Source organism: Pristiophorus japonicus, chromosome 18 (assembly GCF_044704955.1).
Source record: "Pristiophorus japonicus isolate sPriJap1 chromosome 18, sPriJap1.hap1, whole genome shotgun sequence".
Lineage (NCBI taxonomy): Eukaryota > Metazoa > Chordata > Chondrichthyes > Pristiophoridae > Pristiophorus > Pristiophorus japonicus.
In genome coordinates this window covers 72,699,866-72,713,866 of record NC_091994.1, presented here as the reverse complement: position 1 = coordinate 72,713,866, position 14,001 = coordinate 72,699,866, and the positions used below count along the sequence as shown (strand labels likewise).

General features: G+C 41.6%; 2 protein-coding genes across 2 annotated transcripts in view; both read right to left on the bottom strand.

Moving 5' to 3' along the window:
• cep104 (centrosomal protein 104) overlaps positions 1–14,001 on the bottom strand; it is a 283,987-nt gene that overhangs the window by 139,533 nt on the left and 130,453 nt on the right. The gene's annotated exons all lie outside the window — the stretch shown is intronic.
• LOC139229351 (tigger transposable element-derived protein 3-like) lies at positions 9,818–11,317 on the bottom strand. Its single transcript, XM_070861056.1, has 2 exons — positions 10,767–11,317; positions 9,818–10,736 (listed from the first exon to the last, which is right to left on the bottom strand). Exons 1-2 carry the CDS (start codon positions 11,315–11,317, stop codon positions 9,818–9,820), a joined length of 1,470 nt encoding a protein of 489 aa, XP_070717157.1.

Sequence of the window (14,001 nt, the reverse complement as noted above, 5' to 3'; positions counted from 1 at the left end):
TTGACGTTAATGGTTTTTGGCAAGGGACTACCTGTATTAAACGTGGATGTTTGAAGCGGTAGGAACTGTATTATCTACAATTGAAGGGAGAAAAAAATCCTTGTGTAACTGAGATAGAGAGAAAAATATCAAAATGGAGACAGAGCTGTGCCAGATCTGACCATCCCTCTGCATAGTTCCAAAAGCCACACCTTCTTCACACATTATAAAATCACAGGATTATGCGCGATCCCCTTTTCACAAATTCCCAAATCTTGTAAATACAGAGGAAATGACAAGGAGGCATGTGGATACCTTCCTACCTAGGAAATTATTTTTCTCTCAGCCAGCTGCTTGGACATGTGCAGAAATCCTACCAAGTTTCAAAAGTCTTCAAACCAAGTGACTGAAATTTTGCGCTACGGTGTGCAGTGTAGTGTCTCCACGTAGACACATCCCAGTCCAGAGAGCTTAAATGCAGGTTAGTTGTAGCAAATCTTACGGACCCCAATATATACTAGAACTGCTGGAAGGTAACTGCCTAATACTGTGCAGCTTGCATGTTTATTTGGAGTACAGATGGAAGAATTACAGTCTTAGTGATAAGTTTCGGGGTTCTATTAATCAGGCCGGTTGATCAATCAGGAGTGCCCTGAAGCATTGCTGACATGCCAGGTTGAAGTATCAAATGAGAGAGTCTGGCACAAAGGCTTGACTCGATTCCAAAATTCCATCATTCATCACCCATATTGTCGTGAACTCACCCAGATTCTTTCGCAACTCCTGGCTGGTTACTAGACAATGGACAAGCAGAGGTTTCAGCTCTCACTCGGTGGACGGCAGATATCAGGAAATCCTCAAGAGCAGCACAATATATTATAAAATCTGTCAATTCATAGCCACTATTCCCCTGACCACACTGGATATATACCCTACCCTACTGAATAATGCTTCTACCGGAGGTATGGAGCTTCAGCAGCATCTGCTTGCCTTGCTGCACCCAATCATGGTAGCCACAAAGCCTGTATACACAAACAGCTGTCACTCCATCCCACAGTTTCTTAGTCAGTGAAACAGACATTTGCCTTCAGCCTAGTGGAAGGACCTATACAAAACAGCTTGCAATGTGTTAGCCACTTTGATATTCAAAACATTCAAATCCAATGCTGCATACCAGCTTTGCTCATCGCTAACTGTTTAATCCAAATCTTTTGTGAGGAGCTTTAGCGAATAGGACAGTACAGACTAGAGCCCACTACTTTGCAGCCAAATCCCCCTTTTTGCCACAAATCTACTTCAAGGATTAGTCCAGCAAACTGTTTTAAAAGGGAATTAGATGGCTGCTTGACTATATGAAGAGCGAGCAGGAGAGTAGGATTGAACTAAATAGTTCACATGGAGAAAACAAGGCTTGATCGGATGAATGACCTATTTCATTGCTATAACATTCTATGATCCTGGATCTCACACATGGACCAGAAGTAATTATTCCATTTCATGCTTAAGAATTTGAAACAATGAGGAGAATCATTTTGATATTTTAGACCAAACTTAACTTACATTGAGACTTTGCATGCATTACAGATAGTAAAGACTAAAGTGCCTTTTGCCCCTTTTCCAGTGACTGTGTGCAGGACTTTTGAGTAAACAATGGAGACAAATTAATTCTATTCCTTCCAATCCCTTCTAGATTTGTGAAAAGCCAGAATATCACAGTTGTGGTACCCACTGCTTAGACCAGTGGTGAGCAAAATATAGCCTGCGGGCCGTATCCAGCCAGTCAAGATCTGGCTTTGAGCTTCAAACGTCTGCCGCACCTGACCTCACCCCACATGACTTCAGGAGGCAGGGCAGCAGAGGAGTCAACATAGCATCAGGTCTTAGAGACAGGAGGTGAAGATACAGAGACCGGCAGCTGAGTTAAACACAAGGCGGCCGGGAACCACGGATTGGACCACTCGCCGCCACCAGCCCCCTCTGGAAGAGTGCCCTTTACCGAAAGCAGCGCAACCCCGACACCGGTGGAGAGCGGGGAGGGCACAGGCCCATCCCACCCAGCCCAGTCCGAACACTCAGTGATGGGGTAACTGATAGTTAATAACTGGTTAACAGGTTTCATCCATCACCTAACTAATTAATACAAAATTAATGTGTTTACTAATTAGCGTTTTAAATAGCCCAAATTTATTTATTAAGCATTATTTATACTAACTGGTAATTAGTAAATTAGTTAACAGGTTTATTCAATCACTTAACACCCTCTGCTCAATAGGCAATTGGTGAGCAATTTATTGTGCTCATTACTGTAGTTGTCATCATTATCATCATAGGCAGTCCCTCAAAACGAGGATGACTTGCTTCCACGCCAAAAGTGGATAAGTTCATAGGTGTTTCAATGAAGAACCTAATATTCCAGGTCCCAAACTACATTTTGAAGGGTGGAAGATGCCTGTACGTGGATTTTTTTTAACGTGTGGTGGCCGTTGCACACCAGCCACCACACGGGCTTGACAGAGCTCGGTCTTGGTCCAGTGGCAAGGATTAACCAAGACGACTGGAGACCAGCTCTGCTGTACGGACCTAGCGCGCACACATATCGCTGTGTGGGCTGGTCTGTGCTGCCCCTGGGCCCTCGCCTCTCCTGGGCCCAGATCACGTCCCTCTACGAACTCATACCGCTCCTTCCCCCCACAACCTCGCCACTCCTGCTGTACCTGCCTGCACTGCAATCAACGACCTGGATCTTGGTGACGTCAAATCCAGTCGCCCTCCTGCAGCAGCACACGCTGCTCCCTGCAGTGGCATGCTGCTGCACGTTGCTCCCTCCAATGGCCCCAGCCTGCTAATGGTCTTGCAGGCCGGGACTGTGCCGATTTCTGGGCCAAGCCACCGCACATTGCTCCCTCTAATAACCCCGGCCTGCTGATGGTCTTGCAGTCCCCTGGGCCCTCGCCTCTTCTGGGCCTCGATCATGTCCCTCTATGAACTCGTGCCGCTCCTGCTGTACCTGCCCACACTGCAATTAGCGTAATTACAAAGCTATTAATAGCACCCACTGAGTTACTTAACACTCATTTTTACTCATGTTCCATTTAATTTACTGACCACAGACTATTTATTTACTACCTTAACACATGCCCTGCTCATCAAGCAATTGGTGAGCAATTTAAATAGTGCTATTATTTGACTAATTGTATGGCTAGTGTTCCCTAAATACTGATATATTTACTTATGACACACAAATTCTCTGTGCATGTCAATCAGTTGAATGATTACTTTAATGATTTCACATTTAACAATTAAACCCATATAATAATCAAACACTTATTTTTTGCCAATTAATCACTAATTGGCTGAGACTTGATTAATCCAATGCACACCTGCTGACCTTCCACATTCTACCCTACCTAAAGTGAAGGTGACTCGGCTCACCCATCACCCCTATGCACGCTGACCTACATTGGCTCCCAGTTACCCCACCCCAAGATTTCTGCTCTCCTCTAATTCTGCTCTCTCTCTCTCTCTCTCGAGCATTCCTGATTATAATTGCTCAACCATTGCCTTCTGTTGCCTCGATCCTGAGCTCTAGAACTCCCTGCCTAAAACTCTCTTTTCTCCTTTATAACGTTCCCTAAAACCTATCTCTTAGACCAAGCTTTTGGTCACCTGCCCCAATTTCTCCTTATATGGCTCGCTGGCAAATTGTGTGTCTCATAACACTCCTGTGAAGCGCCTTGATTGGTTTTACTAGTTAAGGGGGGGGCTATTTAAATACAAGTTGTTGTTGTTGAGGGTGAAATTTTGCAAGAGAAATAAAATCTTTACTGGGATTTGTAAAGTTATAGTGCAAGCAATAAATTAAACATTTTCTGGAATATGCTCAGGATCAAGCAGTCAGGGATCACTGTAGTTAATGGACTGTAGTCTAATCCAAGCTTTCATCATTTACACATCTTGTGTGAAAGGTCAATTAATGTTGACATCTTTCGAGCTTGTGAATGACAAGTTTCAGCATCAGCTGCTTATAGTCAAGTTAAGACAGAAGCAAGTGGAGTCAATATTTTTTAGCTTTCATAGAATGTACAGCACAGAAACAGGTGTTCCAGGCCAACTGTTCTATGCTGGTGTTTATAAGAACACAACAGGAGTTGTGTTCCAACAGGAGAACACAACAGCCTGCTCCGTCGAGTAACCAGTTTTAATTATGGCATAATATCAATGGCTAAGATAAGTTTTGGGTAAACCTGCATCATCCTCGTTAGCATATTAATAAGTGTTGTTATTTTTATTGTGTGTGGAAACATCAAGGGTTCTTTATACAATAATTGCCTCAGCATATTTTAATGGTAACTGTTGTCAACACAATTAATTTTATGTTTGCGGCCCTCAACAGCTCACTAGAACTTGTTAACTGGCCCTCCAGCCCAAATAATTGCCCACCCTGGTTTAGACCAATGTTCAAGATTATGAGTATTGGTCACAAGATCTCCAGGTTAGTTTGCCAACAATATATCGCGTGTAAAGAACAGTTGCAATTTTTCAGACCGACAACCCAACACCAACAGCTCCCTGCCAAATTCCTACTTAGCTTGCTGGCAGTGACCTGAACCACCCCCGCCCCCGACCCACCCACCAGCAGTGATAATTCCTGCTGGCTTCGGGCGACAGTCAGGAGTCAGGCATCCAAATGAGGTCCAGGAATTAAAATTTATCTGGCGTCATACTTCCAGCCACTGGACAGTTCGCCAAGCCTTTCATCTCCGATTCCCACCTCGAGTTAAAAATGGACCATTAGATTCTCCCAATTTATGATATGTGTTGGAAAAATGAGAAGAAAACACACACAATAAGGTAGCATTCTTTGGTTTATTCAGACAGTTCTGGTTACAAGGTTTTATCATCCAATATCGGCTCTGTTACAGGCCAACATCTCAGACATGAGAAGACAGCTAATATCCTTTCACTAATCTATACAGCCTTATTTGTATACAGTATACACTAAATATCCGGTATTTTAACACTTACTCCGTTCTGAAGCATTGAGACACAAATCTTTCAGGATTTAATATAGTCAGAGGTACAAATATTTCTCCCCCCCGCTCCCACTCCACCCAGCCATGCTGTGCGTTCTTCCTGGATTGAGAGGCCAGCTAAGTAATGTGTCCAAGTGAATCGTCAATGCTACTTTCTTGGCCCTTATCTCTAATGATGCCTCCAACATCAGCTTCCTGGAACTGGGTTTTCACCCACATCCTTTGACTGAAACAGGTGGTGGTGGTGACAGGACACATAAAAAGCATAGGCTGAGTCGGCATCTTGCGGTCTGGCTGTGGGTGGCCGGCTGGTCAGCTTGTCCATACAAGTCAGCAATGCATCATAATTTTGGCCTGTATAGAACTCATCTGACATCAGGGAAGGTCTGCGACTAGACTAGCAAAGTCAGGGGATAAGGAATCTTGCGCACAAACAGCTCTCTATTCTTGCTGAATCTGTCCCACACAGAAATGGGAATGGAAACGGCTCAGTGAAATAAAGTGAGTATACAACAGACTACTGGGAAGTGTGCCATAGAACCCTGGGTGTCTCACCGTTCAGTTTTTCTTCATTTTTGATTTCAGCTGCTCATGATCAAGGGCTTGGCATATGGGGAAAACCATGAGTACAGACATCTCATCACTTAATTATGCAAAATACCACAGGGACAACTAAGCAATTTTTAATCAGCCTTTCTTACTGTGAAGCAAATTATAAACCTAGAAATAAAATCTGTACAAAGAATTTCTTTACATCAGAAGAATTATTTTAATCACCCATTTTTTTCTTGAAGCTAATCTCAGAAGGAGTTCGTGTTTTTTTATTAAAACGGAAAAGTTGGCAGGCTTGTATGTGACACCTAACAAATCAGCAAATAATATATGGCAGTATTTTACTGTGTGAGAAACCACATTGAGAAATATAATCCCAACAGCACTGCTTTCCTCATGTATACAATTAACTCAATGCGCAACCACATCCCACAAGAATGGAGAGGCAGTAACACACAGCACAGAAGAGAAAATGCATTTCTAATTAGCACTTTTGGATACAGTAAGCTGCACCTTTTGGGTTTTTGCTCCCTCAAAGGCCATGCTCTTCATCTCTCCCAAGCAACTGAAATTTAAAGACTTATCAATGAGGAGGCAGATTAGAGTGGCAGTATGCAGCACAATACAGCTGAGAATCCAGCATCAAAGAGCATGACAAATTTATGCTACCACTGTCACATTACACTTTGAACAAAATTGAAGTTAGACAAGAAATATCGTGCATAAAGGTCATCGCGACAAACAAAGAATAGACTATATGATTGAAAGATGAGGCTCAACATTAAGACAGACAGTTCATACTAAATTTGGCAGGACAGCGCATGTCAAATCCATTGTTGATATTCACGGAAAATATTTTTACTGCTCTCTTGATTTTCTTTACTTCTTTTGCATTACCCACAACTATCATTTTCACAACCATATATCTTGGGAGGTGTGGAGAAAAATTGATTTATAGACCAGGTACAATTGAATGAATACAATATCTGCGACAGTACACTGAACGAGTGTACTGTTGGGGATAAGTAAGAAAGAATGCACTCCTAAAAGATGGCCTTATCAAACATTTATGTTATATAAAGCTCAGTTCCCTCCTCCAATAGTATTGCAGGATTGCTGCATTCTATTACAAGTATTTTAAATTGACTTGAGCTTTCCAATCAAATGGAGACAATTGTATCTCTTCCACTTTTATTTATTAACGCAGGTGCACTGGAATTTTAAAACAGAATATCCGTCTTATGCAGTTTTGTACAACATTCTCATTTGTAAAATAAATTAGATTTGCATCACATTTTTGCACATATAACTTCTTTATTTTCAAAAAAGCTCGAGATTGGACCCAAAACTTTTTAAATACAAAAAAGTGGCAACTTACTTTAAAGCAAGAGAATCCACACCCGCTAAGTTTCATGTATTTCCAGTGAGGGTCACTTTAATGTGAAAGTAAAGAATCTGTTTGTGCATTAAAAGAATGTCTGCTATGGCTTTCCTATTGGCTGATCCAATTTACCCAGTGAGTCGCTGAGTCACGTAGACCAGGTCAGTCTGTGCTTTTGACTAATTTCAATTTGTGCATTAAAAGAATGTCTGCTATGGCTTTCCTATTGGCTGATCCAATTTACCCAGTGAGTAATTGAGCCACACAGACCAGGTCAGTCTGTGCTTTTAATTGATTTCAGCTGTGAGGGTCTATTATTGGCCTTGGCACCCTGACATTAGCAAGAGGAAAACATGTGCCCAAGGTTCCCACCCCTGATGGATGTTCAACAGTCCCTGCTAATAGTGTGCAAGAATGGTCTTCAGGAGAGGGCAGGATCGGTCTCCACTGCGATGCCCCATGCACTCAAATAGCCTGCTGATATTCTCTGTCCAGGCTCATACATGAATAATCGCTGAGGTAGCAGAGGACGCCTGACCCCAAACAACGTCTCAACCCAAGTCAACACCTTCAGGAGAAGCCGGTGAGAAAAATAGGGGGAAAAAGTTGTAATTTCAATCATATCATCATAGGCAGTCCCTGGAAACGAGGATGACTTACTTCCACAACAAAAAAGGATGAGTTCACAGGTGTTTCAATGAAGGACCTAATATTCCAGGTCCTGTACTACATCCTGAAGGGTGGAAGCGTGGTCGTAATTTCAATAGGTCTGCTACTGATGTACTTGTTCCGTTCCATCCCCCTCCCCAAATGTAATTGTTTACAATGGCTTGGCCTGAAAAATTGTGAACCTTTCAATAACATTTTACAACCAGAGTGCATGGACAGAGTAGTTAGGAAAACACTGACGCTGACATTTTTTCTACTTTTTGGAAGTTGAATTAGAAGTTTTAAAGTCGTCGTGTTGTCTCTGGCTACTCGCTTGTTATAACCTAGCCTGATTTGAGGACCAACAGGTGCATATATTTAAAAAAAATAAACCATATAGACTAGTAAGATCCTAGGTTCATTGGCTGAATTAGTTAATCGAAGCTGTAGCAGTAATGAAGGGGCTACAATAGTAAAAGTAGCAAAAAGTAAACAAAAACAGCTCCTAATTGAATGATTCTTGTTGTAATGTTTGCATGCAGGTGTTAAAGGGAGGACAGCTTCAAGCTCGATTGTGGCCTGGCAACATTTACTGCTTGCGATCACACATTTAGAATAACCACATGGGCATGTAGTTGAGCGCAGCCAGAATCTATGAACGATATCCCAAATAATAGTGACTCAGGAGGGGACATCTGTACAGGTCTGACAAATCAATCAGATACAGTAACCCAAATCCCCATAACATTTTTTATCAGCTGCAGAGAGAAACCACTGCATTTTTGGGTCTCCAAAAAGAGATCTGAACAGTTTATTCAATCTGGAATGCTCAGAACTTACTCATGTTTGTTTTGTAAATTCTGCCCACTTGTTCCAATCCTCCTGTTGGCAGTGTTTGTATTGATAGTTTTTTAGTCAGGTTCTTTTTCTAATTAAATGACTCAATACTAAATTTGAGATTGGATTTAAAAACAAATTGGGCTTGGCAAAGCAGTTATTTAATTGGCTTTTTGTAGTGCAACACAAATTCCATTGTGCACATTCCATTTTTATACAGGTTAGCAAAAGTGAATTGTCTTGATAAATTAAAGGGCTATTCCTTTTTTTAAAAAAAAGCAGCGAGTGAATTCTAGGACTGGATCAACCAGCAATGGTCTTTTCCAGTCCTCTACAATCTGGTTTCCCCTTCCTTCAGAAACAAGAGTATATGAAAAAAAACTTGCACAATATCAAGGACTCCCCCACCCCCAATGACGAGCAGCTTAGGCATACAGACCAGAAAGCCCCTTAGTTTGATCACTGCTTTATGGTGAGTGAGCTGGAACAGCAAGTAGTGCCACAATTACTGCCCTTAGCACCCCTCGATTAGGGATGGAGAAACAACATTCGGCCGGGTTCCTACGTCTGATGGCTGGTAGTGTTGCCATGTCAATACAACAGCCATACAATACAGGCTCACCCAAGTGATTTCATGGTGCCCATGAGTATGTGACATATGTTAAACATTTATTTCTGCACAGTTTAAAAAATATATTCACATACAATACTGAATAAATCCTGCAACCCCCATATTTTTAGTGCAAACCTAAGTCTATAGCGTGAAAAGCCAAAAGCTGTTGTAACAAGCCTCCCCATCCCGAAATGTTGTCCTCCAGTTTCCTCTCCTTGACTGTTAAAAGGAATTAATTTCTTCTTGTGGCATGTCTGCATAGGTGCCTTTACCTCACCCAAATTACAATTGTTCTAATGTTCGATTGTTAGAGTATCTGCAAACTATTTATTCAACTACATTAACTAATTGTACCCAATACTGCCCTCACTTAACATCCCCACATATACATGTACAGCAGAGGTCAGGAGCAGGAAACCTCTCCAATTTTTTCTTCTCTAAACCAGGTCAATTATTACAGCCCTATTTCAGCCATGGGTATGATCAGCTATCTCAGCAGTATCTGGGGACCATACTTGGGGCCTTCCTATTCTATAGCTCAACTGAGCCCTCAATGAAGCTCCCAGGTGCTATCTTTATGTTCAGTTTTGTTTTATAAATAAAAAATATCCCTTTGCCAGTTTTCTCTTCTCTATAGATGTTGGCTATTTCTAGAGTATAGTTTCAGGTATGTCCTCTAGCTCATGTATTATTCAGCTTTCTATTAGGAAAAATCAAATGTACTAGGGCAACAGAATCAGAAATGGTTTCATACAAACTTTTCAGGTAGTGCATTTACACAGACTGGTATTGATTCAATCGAAGAGCCAATGCTCTTTCCACTTCACGTTCAACATCATAAAACTTGCGGAGGATGTCTGGATCTGCGCCAGTCATTGCTAGCACACGTTCAATTGTGGCACAAGCCCGCCGAGCATCTTTCAGTTTGGGCACTGGTAGACTATCCTCTTCCTCCTCCTCCTCCTCACCGCCACCCTGTTTCTTTGATCCATTAACAACACTGCAGATCTCCGTGCCTGCTATCTCGCCAATGCAGGCAACATCAGAATCATGGTCAACATAAAGATAAAATTCCTCATCAGTCATTCCATCTGGAGGGGCCACTTTCTCTACTGCCAGTTGCACAAATTCCTTTGACTGCTGGGAAAAAAGAGTCTTATGAAAGCAATACTCTATGGTAGCCTGCTTTACCTCTTCCCAGGCTCGAGACAACATGTGAACTGCATCTAAGAGACTGACTGTTTTTCCTATTACAGTTGCTGTTGCTTGCACCTTTTCATCAATAACATTTAGGATTTTCTGCATCATTCGCTGGCGATATAGTGCCTTAAAATTTCGGATGATTCCCTGATTTAGTGGTTGAATCAGAGTAATGGCATTTGAGGGTAGGAAAAATAATTTCACATTTTTCAGGGTGACATTGCTAGAATGGGCACTGCACTTGTCCAGTAGTAGAGCAACATTCCTTCTCTGCCTTTTCATTTCTTGGTCAAAGTCCTTTAGCCATTTTGCAAAGATTGTTGCCGTCATCCAAGCACTGTTATCAGAGGTATAAATTACAGGGATAAAAGATGATGAGATACCTTGAAAACATTGTGGATTTTGACTTTTTCCCACCAACAGTACCTTTGTTTTTTCAGTTCCAGTCATATTGCAGCAGAGGAGGACAGTAAGCTGATCCTTTGCTTTTTTACTGCGAGTTAGAGATTCATGTTTGAAAAACAAACTACCAACAGGAACAGCCCTGTAGTATATACTAGTTTCATCACAGTTAAAGATATCTTCAGGCCTAAAATCTTGCAGGACAGAAAGAAGTGTTGTATGAATCCAGCTACTAGCTATAGGTTGACATGCACTGACACTTTCACTGTGGGTTCTCTGAACACAAATATTATTTCTATTTTTCCAGCGACTGAGCCATCCACTGGTTGGGGTGAATTCTACATTCAAAGCATCGGCCAGGGTCCTTGCCTTAGCCATTAGGATTTCACCGGTAATTAAGACATTTTGTGCCCTGGCCATTTCAAACCAGTGCAGCAAAGCAGCATCAACATCAGCATCCTTGCCGACTCGCCTCCTTTTCCTGTCTGGATTGCTGTTTCTCTGCCACTCTTCCAAGATTGTAGCCTTCTTCCTTATGAGGCGGGATATGGCAGGCTGAGACACCCCCACCCTTCTGGCAACTTCCAGCTGTGACATCTTTGTCCCCTCGAGCATTTCCAGGACCCTTACCTTCTCAGTGAGGGTAAGTTCTCTCTGTTTTTTCTTCTCCATTGCAGTATAGTGCACTGCAAATGCTCCCTATTGTACTGGGAGACCTGCCTGTTTGTGTTAATTGCAGCCAGCTTCACATACGGCCTTCTCTGCCCGTCAGCAGATTACATCCGGGTGAAAAGCTTTCAGTATGTGGGAGAAGAATGGAAGATGAACAGGCTTGGTTAGTCAGCAGGGAAGCCTGATGTTGTGCTGGAGCTAAGATTAGATTAGTCCAGCATAGGAAAGTGCAAAAACAGCTGGGAATCAGTGCTGATTGATCTTTAAAATTCAAACCAACGAGGTGTAAAGGCAGCATGAATAGGTGCTGATTAAGGCAGCTGACTAAGCTGTTTCATTGTCTGGACTAAGGATTTAAATCATCTAAAGGGAAATGGCTATTCACATTATTATGCAGAAGGGACTAACCAAATGGTTTGGAGAATCTGAACGTCTATTCACTGAACAGAAATGTTTAAATGTTCAATTGATGCAGGTGCATACTGACAACAAACCATTCAGCATGTTATTCCCATTATTACAAGAACCATATCACAGTACTTTGAAAGGCAAATGTAACCATTTTTTAAAAAACACTTTCGTTTGCCAGCTTCCTTTTAGCAAAAATTTTCCTCAAAACAAATGTTGCATCAGCCATGCACAAGAGACACTTTCCAAATTGGCGTGCACAGTAGTCATTTGATCTCAAAAGTAGGCTGCAACAGTTTGATTTAATTCTACTGAATGGCAATGCACATTTTAAACTTTTAGGGCCGTAAATTGCAGCCTCTCGGGGTGCGTACGACGTGCACGTGAAGAGGCCCCGCAAGTGCCGGATTGAGGCGCGCGAAGCGCATGCGCCTAAACCCAGCACTTGCGATCTGTCAGCATTTCTTCAGACAGATTGCACGCATCCCCAGGAGAAGGGCCATTTGCCCAACTCCTGCCCAGCATTTAAAAGATACAAAAATTTTATCACTAATTTTTATATTAAAAACCCTGTCCATTAAGGTAAGTTTATTTTTAACCCTATTAAAACATTTCATTTAATTTCAATTAATTTGAAATATGAGGTGTTTTTTTAAATTTATGTATTTGCGTGTGTGTTTTTGGAGGTATTCCCATTCATAACGGAACTCACCATCACTATCAATGAGAATAATAAAATACTCCACGTTCATTGGTGGTCCAGGCCCACGTGATCGCAAGATGCGCGTACAATCCTGGGATGCATGGGCCTATGCGCTGGGCTGCGCATCTTGGCCTCGGAGCCGAAGTGTTTGTTCCTCCGAGTACTTTCGTTTTAAAAAAAAAAAAAAAAAAATTTGGTCAGAAGCATCTGTCCGCATGAAGCCTCAGCCTGCAAATTCTGGCCCTTTGTCACTTCACTTGGTGGAAGCATTTGTGTATTGAGCCAACAGAAAAACTCAGAATTTTAGCAGGTAATTGTGACATGACCATCAACTCCTCCTAAAAAGACCTGCCAATCAGCACCGATGCAATTTAGAGTGCAGTTATCATTCTAAGAGATAAAAGTATACCCTGAACATTTCAGATTCCAGAGACTCAGTTGGATCCTCTATTCTAATTGGCTAAACACCAAACTAATAGTATGTACTATACATGGGAAAAGTATCCAAATTCATATTTAAAATGTTATTCTTTTGCTTGAAAAAATTTTTGACAATACCCAGAAAAAGCAACTCTTCCCTCTAAAGATTAAACTACAGTATGTTCTACACACACGTAATTAAGACTATTGCCCATTTAGAGAATAGGAATAGGAAACAATCTAAACTTAGATGATTTCTTGGAACCAATTGGGATAAGGGAGCTGGTAGAGCTGTTCAAATTTGAGCCAAAGTTTGGACACTGCTCGCTCCCCAGTGATCAGAACTATAAAAGCACCTACAGCCATTTGCTTTTCTTTCTATCTATCTAAGTAGTGCCTAAATAATTGATTTTATTAAATAACTCATCCCAGTGCTGTACTGTGAATGTCCTGAACATGTGTTCTGGATTATGGGAAGGTTTATGGAAGGTGGTTATATTTATTTAATACAGTAATCAACTGTTCTTGCACGACTACAAAGTACTCATCACTCAAACATATATAGTTTCCTCCATGAACAAAGCAATAATACCAGATTTTTTTTCAAGAAAACGGAAACACTACCAACTAACAGCACAACTGTATACTGTTCCATCAACACTACACATCATCTCACTCAATGAGGCCTCTTCCCTATACATATTCAAACAAAGGGGTACCTGGAGATTCTGTTGAATGCCAAATTTAGCTTGGACACGGTTCTTCACGACTGTGCCGAGAAGGAACAAAGAATTTTAATCTTTCTTCAAAGACAGCAGAGTCCCAATGTTGCTTCTTTCTACCTGTGTGTGAAGTCCAGGACCAAGCTGTGTCAAAATGGCTCCAACAGGCAAGAATCAGCCTACACCAACCCGTCATTCAGCAGGTTTGCCTCCGTCAAAGTCTTTCACAATGATCTGGATTAAACCGTTGGTGACAGTTAAATCTTATAAGTATCATTAGGTTTGTGCACGAACAAAAAAAAAAGAGAGACTAGGCGACACATCACACACGGTGATGTGTGCAGTTCCTTTCATCACGCTGAAGGGAGGTGTCTATTGTAATGCTGATAAGTAAATAAATTATGAGGGTCTAAAAATCTGCCATTTGATAA

Coding starts and splice junctions, on each gene's coding strand:
- LOC139229351 (XM_070861056.1), bottom strand. CDS start 11,317: ATGGAGAAGAAAAAACAGAGAGAACTTACCCTCACTGAGAAGGTAAGG. Junction 10,737..10,766: donor GCTGTTCCTGTTGGTAGTTT/GTTTTTCAAACA, acceptor TCTAACTCGCAG/TAAAAAAGCAAAGGATCAGC.